Here is a 13,170-nt window from a genome sequence, read left to right as displayed (position 1 = left end):
TCTCCGAAATTTCGACTCTTTTGAGTTGATTTCGCGGGTATTAAGAAACTTAATTAGTGTATGACTCGGGCGATACTCCGGGTTGTTACTTTGAACACTTGTAATTGAATAGATATATTCATTCTTTATTATTTATTTATTCATTATTTGTTTATTTTTAATAGTTTTGCATTAAATCTTTGAATAAATTATTTATGGAACAACTATTGACTATTTATATAAACATGTTCTTTGTATAAAATTTATAATGTAATGAAAATAAAAACATAATTATTATCATAATAATAGAATCGATTTTTTTGTAAGAATTGCAGTTCTTAATGGTTCAGATCTCCAATCCATATGTATTTATGAGTCGAATAAAAAAACATGATTAATTTATGTAGATGAGATGCTAAGTCATCTAATGTGTATTTTTGTGGTTGTGAGTTCGAATCTCATGACAGACATTTTTCAAATTTGAATATGATGATGTGGCGAGGGTGTCATGTGGCACATAAACATTTTTAGAAATGTTTTTCCCTACCTTATAAAAAATGGGAAATTATTCTTATGAACAGTGCATGGACGTAAATGCCCTTCAAATTGTTTATTTACCTTTTTACCCCCATAGTAATTTGTAATTATTCTAACACCTTTTTTGCCAACACGTATGCATATCCTCATCCTCATCACTGAGTTTTGAGCTTTCGCTCTCCTCTCTATGTGTGTCAGTGTGTTCACCAATCACCATCCTTGAGCTTTGTCTCTCCCCTCCATCTCTATACACCATTCTTGCCTCGTTAGAGAAGTACAAGTTACCCTTGAGCACATTTTAATTTTCTCTCTCTTCATATTTACTCACCAATTCACCATCTCCATTAACAAAGTATTTACTCACCATCTCCATTAACAAAGTATTAGCTTGATTCGAATCAATTGAAAATGTAAAATCTGGGCAATTGTTAATTCTGAATTGTGGAAATTAGTGAAATAAATTTGATGGTTGTGAAAAAATATTGCTGAATTTGAATTAAAAAAAAATACCCATTTAGCCGAGAACTATGACTGTGAGTATAATTGGTTTGTAATCCTATTTTTGATGTGAAAATTATTAATTAGTTAGAGGGAAATCATAAAAATTATGTTCTCATTGAGCAGTCATCAAAAGCACATCATTATTCTTTCTAAAAAAAAAAAAAAGCACATCAATATTTCATGAGGACTCGTGAAACTGACAGCATCAATTTGGTGAGTTTGTTCTTTTTTTCATTCTTTTTTACCTCTTAATAAATAAGATTTTTTTAAAAAAATTGAATTTAATTTAGAATTCTGCCAATATTTTTATAAAATAAGTTTACGAATGTTTAAATAAGTTTACAGTTGGTCATATATTTATGAAATTACTTATATAATGTTATTGGGCCTTTTATGTTTTACCCTTGCTATTGTAGTACGAATTATAGTACGAGTACAATTTTAAGAGAATCGCATTTTTAATGTACAAATGAGCTGATGATATCTACAAGTTTTCAGTTACTATTAATTTCTAATTCCAACTCTGATTGGTGACTCCATTAGATGGATGAATTTAAAAGGTCTACTCAATTAATCAATAACTATAAATGAAAGTTGAAAGGTCTACTCAATTAATTAGTAATTAAATAGAAAATAGAATAATGAACTAATGCAGTTTAAAATGTTTGATATTTAATAGGGGTTACGGTTTAATTTCATGACAAAATTAGTTACCGGACAACCAAATGGTTGTTGCATTGTGAAGGTGGAGATAAATGACTTACACATAATTGTGTTTAAAGGACATTGAGACCAAAGAAATGAATCTGATGATTACGCCAAATTAGATGTACTAGGAAGAAAGGAAACCAAAATAACTACGGTGAAAGGGGAAGAAAGCAAGAAGGGATTCAAGGGATCGGACTTTAAGACTGACTGCATTTGCTGAAGACTGTGAAAAAATCATTAGCCTGCCTACTTTAGAAATATATGAGAAGAAATGTGCGGTATGTACACATTAGAAAATAACAATTACATAAATACATACTAAAGTACAACAATTTAAATATCAAAACCATTACAACTTCTAATAGTTCAGATATATCCTACATTTGCTAGCTTACAAAATTAGACTAACACATTCTCTCATTATTAATGGACAAGGTGATTAGCCAGAATTTGAAGAAATAACTACCAACTTGAGGACCAAGCCCATGTTATTCCTAATGCACCAACAACGCATATGAAAAAAAAAAACCTCAAAGACATTTTCGTAGACTAAGAACGCATATGACAAAACAAAAAAAAAAAAAAAAAAAAAAAAAAAAAAAAACCTCAAAGACATTTTCGTAGACTAAAAACGCATATGACAAAAAAAAAAAAAAAAAAAAACCATGTTTCCTTACGCACCACCTTTTCCTAGCTAAATACATGCTAACAGAATGAAAAACCAAACATGTGTCCATACATACCTTTTCCTAAGCATTTATTTTCTATGTAATTCCTAATACTAGGCTTAGCCTAGACTTATGGGATATGTAACTTTAGCACCTATGAACTCTTTCAAGGGAAATGCAATAACATCTTGTTACACAACAAGCCCTTTTGTTAGCACACTATATTAAACTCATTGTAAAACCTCAATGTTATGTACACTACACCAGCTCATTCAAGCTACACTTTAACTTTAATTCTCATGATATAACATTGATGCATTGGACTAATTACAATGTCATTTACAACACTTCTTAACACCTCCTAATATAAACACAATTAAATATAAACAACAAGGTAGGCAAGCCACCCGCGCGCAACGCGCGCGTCAGCTCCCCTAGTTAATATATAAGTATAGATAGATTTGCAAGTACAAATGTATGGGAAAGCACAAGTTACAATAATTTGCAATTAATACTCCGTACATAGAGGGAGAAAGTCCTTGTTTTTTTTCCTTCACCGATTTTCTAAGAGAAAACCTTTGGGTTTTTTTTATCTTTATCCTATGCCCAATAAAAATATTTGAGGAAATATTGGTAATTTCATGATATTAATAGTTGTTGGGAAAAACAAATGGGTCAATTATTTTGGGACTAAAATTAGGTCAAAAGGGTCGAAGTTTCGGGGACGGAGGGAGTAGTGATTTATATATATATAAAAAATAAGATCGTGTGTAAAATCGTGTTAATGTATAGTTTTCGAATATTTTTATAATTTATATTAATTGATAATTTAAGATATTATTAGTCAAAATTTTAAATTAATATATGTGCCAGACAAATAGGGGCACTTAATAAAACAAAGAGAATTATTATTTATGGTAAAGTCGTATCCCCTAATCAAAAGTAATCAAAAGTATTACCTAAATCCTCTAACTAAAGTAGATAGGGAAGTAGGGTCGAATCCACAGGGAAACTGGTCTTTCTACTCCTAATTAATTAATATAATTTAAATTATTAAAGTAACCAATTTGTTGTTTGTAATGTGAAATTATACTACGAAAATTAAGTTTAGGGAGAAAGTCGATAATAAGAAGGCCTAGGGTCATAGGTTCACCAATAATTAATATTCCGGGATAAAACATAACAATTAATAATCAACATTGCACAAATAACATGATTAACAGGCTCTCGCAATTTATTAACCAACATAGATCTAACAGGCTCTCACAATTTACTAGATCTAAGTTCCTATTGAAAATAGCCTTTAATATCAAATTAACATCTGCTCGATTCATCAATTCAATATTGCTAAACATTCACAATCAAATTACATCTGCTCGATTCATAATCTAATTGCAAAGAATTAAAACAATTCAATAAGAAATTATCATGCAATATCAATAATCAATAATAACAAATTATCCCTTCATATTAATTATGGATCCCCATAAACCCTAGAATTAAACTACTCGGACATAATTAAATCTAAAACATGCAAAGTAATAAAGTAAGCCATAAGGAATTGAAAGGAAGAAATTACTGAAATTAATTGAAATAGAAATCGTACCAAGACGACGGAATTACAAAGTAGTCGAGAACAAGAGTAAGGTAGAGAGAAAAGTCTAGAGAGAGAAAATATTAAGTAGAGAGAGAAAGTGAAAAGAAAAGAGTCGGTAATAAATTACAATCCTAAACGTACTTAAACGAAAATAATTAACGATCCTAATTAGAACTAAATACCTCGACAACTTCAGCTCCCAGAAACACGCGCCCGATCGGGCTAAGGGCCGCCCGATCGGGCGCGCCTTTATGCTCGTGCTCCCACGCAGCAACCTTGCCCGATCGTGCTAAGCCTCGCACGATCGGGCGCGCCTAGCTCGATACCTCCTTTGCTGCGCACCTCGCCCGATCGGGCCTAAGCTTGCTCGATCGGGCGCAGCTCTACTCCGAGGCTTGAAACTTCGATTGGGCTCGACTCCTCGGCCCAATCCGGATCTCCTCTTCGGGTCTTGAATGCTCGGTCCAAACCTCGGTATTCCAAATACAGAGCCCTTAATCACCGGCTCGATGGCTCTAGCCGGCCCTTGGGCTTCAACAACGGTCATGCTCCTCCAATGCTCGTAGTTGCTTCATAAAATCCCGGGAAAATACTCCAAAGGTGCAATTCCCTATAAAACTCAACCAAAACTACGAAAACACTAGAAAATGCATATTAGTAACAAAAGTGGCTCTAAAGAGCCAAAAAACACTACTAATTATGACCAAGGGACGGGGTTAAAATACTATATAAAATGGACATATCAACGATATGAGATATATTAATCTTGAATAAAAAAAAAAAAGTAAAGTTTGATGTAGTGGATGTTGGGTCCGTATTCCCAAGAAGCCTAAAAGACGCAAGACTATAGCCATGAAACCTAAGAGCAACCCAGATAAAGGAAGGATTAAAGCAACGACTTGATGGTTTCAAAAAAGAAAAAAAAAAAACAACGGCTTGATTGAGACAAGTATGGAAAGTAAATCAACAAGTAAGTGAGCGAGGGAATGATATCAAAAATACAAGGAAAAGTCAAGGTATCAAGAGAATTAATCATGAATATCTTCTCTCACGTATCTTTTGTACAAAATCCCTAGAGATCCCTAGGTATAAATAGCTAGAAAAAGCATGTAAAGATCATTCATACGTTATTACTCACACAATTTCACTAAACATCTCATATATTCGTAGCTATTCTGATTAAGGCAGCTATCCTTACTCAATATTGTCGTCCTTTTTCTTTTGTTTATTTAATTATTGTTGTGCCATTGAGAATATTGTTGTGCAACTTTATAAATAAAACAAAAAATAAGCTAATTGAAATTCAATTTTATCAGATTGTACTAATCATCCTCACAACCAATAACAACCCCCGACAAAGATAATCAGACCAATATAGAGATTATACGGCACAAATCCTCTTGTCCCGTTGTGCGTGTGCGCGTGGGAGAGGAGGATTAATATTTAATCTTAGGGTCTTTTTTTTTTTTTTTTTTTTTTTTTTTTTAGCAACACCTTCAACTTTTTTTTTTTTTTTTTTGATTAAATTTTAATCCATAATCTTAGCAAAGGAATTGGATCAGACAAAATTGCTGTTACTTAAGCTATCTCTTAAAACCAAAAACTTCTAAATTTGCAAGGAGATCAGTTGCACTTCATTGCAAAGACAAAGCTCATTCATTGATAATACAAAATTTCATATATTAACACCTTAGAAGTTTCGAATGAAGTTTAAGGAAATCATCTACACATATCAACACGAGATTGGCGGTATTCTGGGAGCTTCCACCACCTAGAAACATAATTGAACATGATACTACCAACCATAACGAACGAGACCGTAACGAGCAAGAGGATGGAGCAAGTAATAAAGAGACCCTAAGAGATAAAAGTGATCCTTGACCGTGTGAAAGGAGCCCAGTATTGAAGCTGACAAGAGAAACCCACACCTGAGATCATGTGATGAATTAGTAATGTCAATGTTGGAATATATCGCGTTTGTAACTTGGCAGCAGGAAAAGAACGTTTGCGAGTAGCGCAGCTCCACTTTCCAGATTTGAGCATGGTGCGGCCGCATAAAAGCTTCATTAGAATCTCAATTCTGATCTCAAATGCTTTAGCTGGGTCAAAAAATTAGGCCACCTGAAAATACTGCCAACTATGAATATCAAGACGAACAATTATCTCACACCAGAAGACGACTGAGGATTCTGTACAAACCCCCCTGGAACAAAAACAGGAAGCTGGTTTGATGCAGTATCCCTTTTAAATCTTGATTCACGGGATGTATTTGGGAACAACCGCTCCTGACCCCGCCTGAATATTGAATTATTATCAGTTTTAGCAGCATCTTTTCCAGGAATACTTGGCCCACCAAAGAAAATGCTTTCCCCAGTGTACATCAACTTATCTGATTGCTGGAGTTGAGCTCTGGAGGAAGATGACTCTTCTGGTTGAGCGGCTGGCATTGGCATTGGTCTTCTACTGTAACTATTAGCATCTACACTAGCTTTTGATGTTGCAATTTGTTGTAAAGATTTATTTCTAGCATCTGTTGTGGCAGCGACTGATACATATCTCCCAGCTTCTTGGTCCCAAATTACAGATGTCCTTTTGACATCTCTAAGAAGAGCGGTTGAAGCTGAGAGCAATAATGGATCTGTACTACTTTCCTTCTGAAACTTCTTCTCGTCGGGTAGTGATGGAAAACTAGATACTGGATCAACGCCATGGAAGGTTCCCTTAGAAGTAGAAGGCTGAGCTGTGTTCAAACCAGGAATAGAGCCAGCTGCATTGAAATGGTTCGATCCATGAGCTCGTGGGAGAGGACTTAGCGTTACTGATTCATGTACATGACTAGGACTGCTGAAGCTACTCATGCTGTGGGTCCCAGTTTCATATTCATCTCTGCTTCCTTGACTAGGAGCAACAGAATTTCTCATAGAAGAGATTCTAAAGTCGCCTTTAAAATCTTTGTTTGCACCCATATCTGTACTCACACTACTTTGGATGCTTATGTTTTCGCTGGAACTATAGTCAATAGCTTGCCGTTGACGATCAACTGGTCGCATCACAGATGATGAAGCTCTGGCTTTTGCTGCAGCTTTCATGACTTCATTAGGATCCAACTTTGCAAGCCTTAATGCACTGCGCTTGACTGGCTTTCTAGGTGCCTTGCTTCGTCCTGTTGCATCTGGATCAGTGGTTGATGGGACCATTCCAGGCTGCAAATGAGGGACAACTTCTTCCTGTTACACCACAGTTTTATAAGCAAAGTAGAGGGATAACACAACTTTGAATGATCATATATTGACAAATATTGCAGAAAGATGAAACAAAGCACTAGCTTTGGGAAGTTTTATGCATTGGATAGTATGCGATGCTTGAACAAGTAAAAGTGTACACTTGATAAGGTAATAAATAGTAATACAAGTGGATGTTTATACAACTTTATAAACATCCCAATCTCTCTTTCAAGTTTCCTTTCAAATAGAAACACCTGGCACAGTGGCACCTATTCAGTGGTTACCAAGTATTGTGTGAGGAATGGGAGCAGGCCAAGAGGGTCCGAACCATACAACCCTCCTCCCCCAACCCCTTCCAAGAAAGCTAAGAAACACCACACAACCATCACTACCAACAACAATGTCAGATCCTTAATCCCAATAGGATGAGGTTGGCGGCATGAACCAAAGATTCCATCTCCAGTAGTCGTCGTCTCGTCGACAATCCTCCTCCATCTACACAATATCGAGTGCCATAGGCTCAAACCATCACCAACAACAACCAGCAAATTAGGATTCTCCTACTGGCAAGGTCAAAGCTGAGAAAGTCTAAGAAACATACTTGCCACAATGCTTCAATATCACGCTATATATTCTTGAGGAAAGATGAGTAAGATAAAAGCCATGCAAGGTCAAATTTTAGTCTAAAGAAAGCAATTTTCCTATTTATAAGAATCACAACAACTCTATCTGCTCTGGCTGCTGAACAACCATGTATTATATTACTTCCTTACAATCTTATACAGTTATAGATGACAAATCCAGCTCACAAAAAGTAAACAAGCATCAACTAACAAAATACAATGCACATTATTCAGACAATCAGCATAACAAAATACTGAATTTAAATTAAATTGACCCCTAATCATCCTTAGACATGCGATTAAAGATGATGTAATTGATATGCTACCAACACAGTGTTCTTGCAGAATAATAAATAACGTGGCAACTAATTTAAATTTCCAAAGTATTTAAGTTTCATACACGGTGCCTTGCAGGAGAGTAACAAAGGATATACCAAGAAGACACGGTACCTAAACAGGCTATCAATTTAAACAATTGTCATGTGAAGCAAGATCGCCAAACTATATTATAGACAATACCTGATAATCCACAAATACTCTGGGAGGGGTACACGACCAAGCACCCTTGTACTGGAGGCCTAGAGAACTGCCACCGCTGAAACCAGTTGTTGCAGACCCACTTGGTGAATACAACTCATTTGGTAATTCATCATTGTCAGACGCTGCTCCTGGTGGTGCCTCACTCATAGCCCTCATAGCCACAACATACTCATATGTAGTAAGACCCTAAAGCCACAAGTGTTGCAGCCCCAAATTAAGTTCCATGTTAAAATCACTCCCATTCTAACCAGCATCATAAGAAAGATAATGCTAAGGCGCCTACCTTTCTCATCAGTATTATGTGGAAAAAGAACAGTTCGCCCAAAGGTATACAAGCTATAATGGAAACTACCGAGAAGAAAGCCTGCATGCAAAAAAAATATTTTGAATTGGTGAAAGGAACACGAACCCATCCACATTATTTGTAAAAAGTAAAATATTACATGTTGGTCTACAATGTACCCCATTTTGGTTCAACATACCACCACTGTTGGGAAGGGGACAGGAGTGAAACCATTCCCAAGTCTGTCAATAATTTCAGCCTCCATACCTCTTCTATTTACAAAGTAACGTACAAACACAGCAATACCAATTCCTGCTTCAATAACAAGCTGAACTAACAAACAGCATAGTCAATAAAATAAATTGAAAAATAAAGCACCTTAAAGGGAACATATGCTTCAAAACATACCCAAATAAGACTTGAGGCCATCAGAGAGATGAAAGTCATGTAATTCTTCCTTCCCACACAATTATTGAGCCACTGACGTAAACCAAAACATAAGTTGATGTAAAATTTTCAGCTAGAATAAAGAGGCTAGTGAACATAAACATTTGACAGTATCAATGACCCAAGAAATATACCCGGCAATGATGATCAAACCCATCCACACATTTATCACAGCTTCTACAATGCTTGCTGAACTTGCGCACCTGAATGGAGGCCCTAGTTAATGAGGAAAGGCCAAGAGTACACAGTATGGATTGTTCACCAACTCACTACATCAGGAGTTTGAAAATTCACAGTACAACTAACATAGAACATCAAAATATACATGCAAGTGTGCAACTACAACCCATAGGACTGGAGTTGTTAATGCCCTTCAAAGAACTTAATTGAGATCTCAATTGCACATGAATCAGATCATTAAATATGCCCATTATCTAGCATCCTTCAAAAAATTATATAACATATAAAAAAAATGGGACCAAAGATTCCTGATCACAATATCATTTCTGGAAAAGCAACACACTCAAACAAGACAGAATTCAAGTGTTAGATATCATATGACTATACAAGATATAAAACTTAGAATTCTAATTATTGATTACACAAAATGAATTCAAAACCTGTATACAAACTGGATTTCTTCAATCCCAATAGATTTCAGAAATGCACGAGTTGTACAGACTATAAAGCACAAAAGTTCTTTAAATTTGTTGGAGACCGGAAAAAAAGATAAATAAATAATTGTACTATGGCCTATACAACTTATACAAATGCCAAAGTAGTAGCTATGTAGACAAGTAGAACCAATAAAGCCATGATTTCATAGACAAAATACCTCAGCATTGCATAGTGTGCAAAATAAAGCATCTTCTCCGTTGCCTTGTTGTTCCTCAATATCCTCCTCTTTACGACAATCTTCATGGACAAACAATAAACAGAAGATTCCTCCAATGCCACTACAAGAAGATCTTTTCTTTCCTCGTTGTACAGGATCACTAGACTTAGGAACTTCCTTTGCTGAACCAATCTTACTCAAGTTGCTTGCCATTGTCGAGCTCCTGGACACTGAATACGGTGAGGAGTGGCCATCTGTACCATTTTCATCAAATCTATTATGTACATCTTTGTTTGACTCTCCATTGAGATGATTGTTGGGTTGATTATCAAATTCATACATAATTCCTGGGTCTGCAGGATTTATTGCAGTGCACCTCACGTAAAGAATGAAAACAATGAGTGCCTACACATTGACAGATTTAGAAGCATAAGGTGAGCGAAAGGACAGAGGTATCATACACATGGCCATACAGAATAGAAGAAAATTATAAAACAGTAAGTTAAGCAAGCTCAAATTACAGAGATATAACAATCAGCGTGCCTTGAATAATAATAAAAATATTGATAATATCATTCTATGATATAAGGAATTAGTTAAAATGTCTCCTGAATCCTAACTTGTTTATGGTCTCATTACAAATTGAAATTTAGGGATTCCTTAAGGAATGTTGATGTAAGTGCTACTCTTATATATGCTCAAAAATCATCTGTCAGATAATAAGCCTCGATATTGCACAGTCTGGCTTAATTATCAAGCAATCTAGGATTCTAGGCCCATATACCCACTACATCTATTTTCTTATTTTACGGAAATGGAAACTAGAAAAGGGAACAAAAATTAATAAAGGAAAGAAAACAAATCAGTTCTAACACAAAACTAGAGACCATTGACCAATGGCTAAAAGAAGAAGCCCAAAAGTAAAACTGTAATTATAACCCAGGGTTTCTGAACTTCATTTCCCATATCCCCATATGGAACAGCACAAGTTTATCCCCAAATAGTGAGGTAAAATGGTAAGTAGGATGACATAATGAGTTGTGCCATGGGGAGATACAGATCCCATAGCAACAACTTTTCTACCTAAGGAGTCCAGGAAAATGGGTTTTAGATTCTAGCATCCTGGTTGGGGAACAAAAGATCTATACTTAATAACAACTTCTGCACATTACTGCATGCCCTGATCCAGGAGACCAGCCATTCATGTAGGTCAAACCCATTAAAAGACCTGATGCTTCTACCTCCGAACATCATGGCTTTTCTTATCCAGTAAAGTCAACAACATCAGAGGTTAGTATTGTAACTAATTATGGCCAAAGGATCTCCTCTCACCAACAATATAGATCCCTTGAAAATATTCTATCAACCTCGTTGCAGTGCTCCAAACCAACGACCAGTTCCACCAACATATATTATAGAAATTTTAAATAGTTTCTATAAAACAAGCATCATAAGTTCTAAGTTCCTGTGTTGTTTTCTGACAAAAGCATCAAGAGTTTAAAGACGCAAGTAAAGAAGTTGCAGAGCACTATAATAAGAGGAAAAATGGAAAATTAATACGATAATATAGGACTGCAGAAAAGCTATAAAAATACATACCACTGGAGAATATGTAGCAATCAAAACATACTCCCATATTCGGCCTCCAAGGAAAGGTGCAAGGAAAGCATAGAATTCAACAACTAGCAAGCAGAATACAGTAATTGCAACAACCTGTAAACAAAACAAAACAAAACAAAACAAAACAAAAAAAAAAAAAAAAAAAAAAAAAAAAAAAAAAAAAAAACCAAATCACTATACAATAGATTATAAAGCACATATACAAGCAGTCTATAAAACATCTTGCACAAATTCAACTTAGAAAATTCAATGGATAACAAATGCATCTTAATAAACTTTTGCCAAGATCAATCCGTCGTTCTAATCAATCATATTATCCTGTCTAGAACTCAAGTTCCGTCTCATCTAAGCACTCGCAGCAACAACAAATACTTTAACTAGTATTTGGCGAGTCATCACAAATATCTCAACCATTAGATTAATGACTAATCACAACCTCTCTACAATTCCTTTTGCATATTCAATCACTCAAACAACTATAGTTTCCATAATTCCATTGATTTTAAGCAAGCATTAGCAGTCCTCAAGCAGCTAAACAGTCCATAATCACATTTTCCTCGAGACCACCATGTCTACTTGCTTGGGTTAGCACTAGCAGTAGTGTCAGTATCGCGCTCGGAACATCGAAAACAATGATTATCCATGAATTCCAGCTCCAAACTACTTAAACATGATCAACAATTTTGCGTTCAAACCATTCATAAACAAAATAAGTAACATTCACTACTCTCAAATTTTCAGTATTAAATTACGCTAAACAAAGGAAATGCAGACATAATTAAGCACAAAATTCGAGCAAATTCAAGCAACAACTTCAAAATCAGACAAAATTACATCGAAATTAGCTAAAAATTTAAAATTAAACTAAAATTACAACAACAACAACAACAACAACAACAACAAAAAAAAAAAAAAAAAAAAAAAAAACAGAAAAAAACAGAAAAAAATTATGGACAAAATTAGAAAAAGACAAACCTGATAAGTATGAGCTGGTAACTGAAATCCATGCTTTCTGACCATAATTGTCAGCTAAAAAACAGCTGAATTAGCAGCAAAAACTGAGAAGAAGAAAAATCATAACCCTAGGAGAGAGAAAATGGAGAGGAAAGCAAGCTAGCTGGAAAAATCAATTAGTGACAAAAGGATTAGTGGGAAAGTAAACAAGTAAAGTATCAAAAAAAAGTGATGGGAGTAATAATTTAGAATTGACAGAAAGGCAAAGGCAACCAAAATTAATGGTTTTTCTCGAGTGGAAGGAACTTGTGTTGTAGTTGCATGTGGAAGATGTATATTGGAGGTTGACTCTTTATGGAGATGATGCTAATTTGGTTTGTTTTTCAAGGGTCACCCCATCGTCGGTTGACCATTAAATTTTTGGTCCACTTGGAGTCGATGTTGATTGACTCGTTTCATTTGGTTGAATGTAAAAAGTGTTTTGAAAAAAATTATTTTGTATTTAGAAATGTTGTGTTAAGTCATGTTCACTTTAATTTAAAATAAAAAATTATATATATATATATATATATATATATATATATATATATATATATATATATATATATATATATATATATATATTCAGTTTAGTAAGAATAATATCAATTTAGT

General features: G+C 34.8%; 1 protein-coding gene across 2 annotated transcripts; it reads right to left on the bottom strand.

The window, feature by feature from the left end:
- Positions 1 to 5,617: 5,617 nt before the first annotated feature.
- LOC145562057 (putative protein S-acyltransferase 19) lies at positions 5,618 to 12,856 on the bottom strand. Of its 2 annotated transcripts, none has more exons than XM_081622219.1 (9): positions 12,538 to 12,856; positions 11,542 to 11,655; positions 9,943 to 10,347; positions 9,242 to 9,310; positions 9,069 to 9,140; positions 8,860 to 8,988; positions 8,661 to 8,741; positions 8,357 to 8,563; positions 5,618 to 7,193 (listed from the first exon to the last, which is right to left on the bottom strand). In XM_081622219.1, the coding sequence occupies exons 1-9, from the start codon at positions 12,580 to 12,582 to the stop codon at positions 6,150 to 6,152; spliced, it is 2,166 nt and encodes a 721-aa protein (XP_081478345.1). In that variant the 5' UTR covers positions 12,583 to 12,856; the 3' UTR covers positions 5,618 to 6,149. The 2 variants fall into 2 exon arrangements, with proteins under 2 accessions (XP_081478345.1, XP_081478344.1); XM_081622218.1 differs by having other exon boundaries at positions 5,618 to 7,217; positions 12,538 to 12,853.
- Positions 12,857 to 13,170: the final 314 nt, after the last annotated feature.

Source organism: Chenopodium album, chromosome 10 (genome assembly GCF_948465745.1).
Source record: "Chenopodium album chromosome 10, dcCheAlbu1.1, whole genome shotgun sequence".
In the NCBI taxonomy this organism is placed as follows: domain Eukaryota; kingdom Viridiplantae; phylum Streptophyta; class Magnoliopsida; order Caryophyllales; family Amaranthaceae; genus Chenopodium; species Chenopodium album.
This window is presented reverse-complemented; position numbering and strand designations above follow the sequence as displayed.

What these genes read in the sequence shown, in the direction of transcription:
- LOC145562057 (XM_081622218.1), bottom strand. Translation starts at nt 12,582, where the DNA reads ATGGTCAGAAAGCATGGATTTCAGTTACCAGCTCATACTTATCAG. An exon ending in TCCCCTTCCCAACAGTGGTG is followed by an intron (nt 8,742 to 8,859) that starts GTATGTTGAACC and finishes TTTTGCATGCAG; the next exon opens with GCTTTCTTCTCGGTAGTTTC. An exon ending in ACATAATACTGATGAGAAAG is followed by an intron (nt 8,564 to 8,660) that starts GTAGGCGCCTTA and finishes TTGTGGCTTTAG; the next exon opens with GGTCTTACTACATATGAGTA.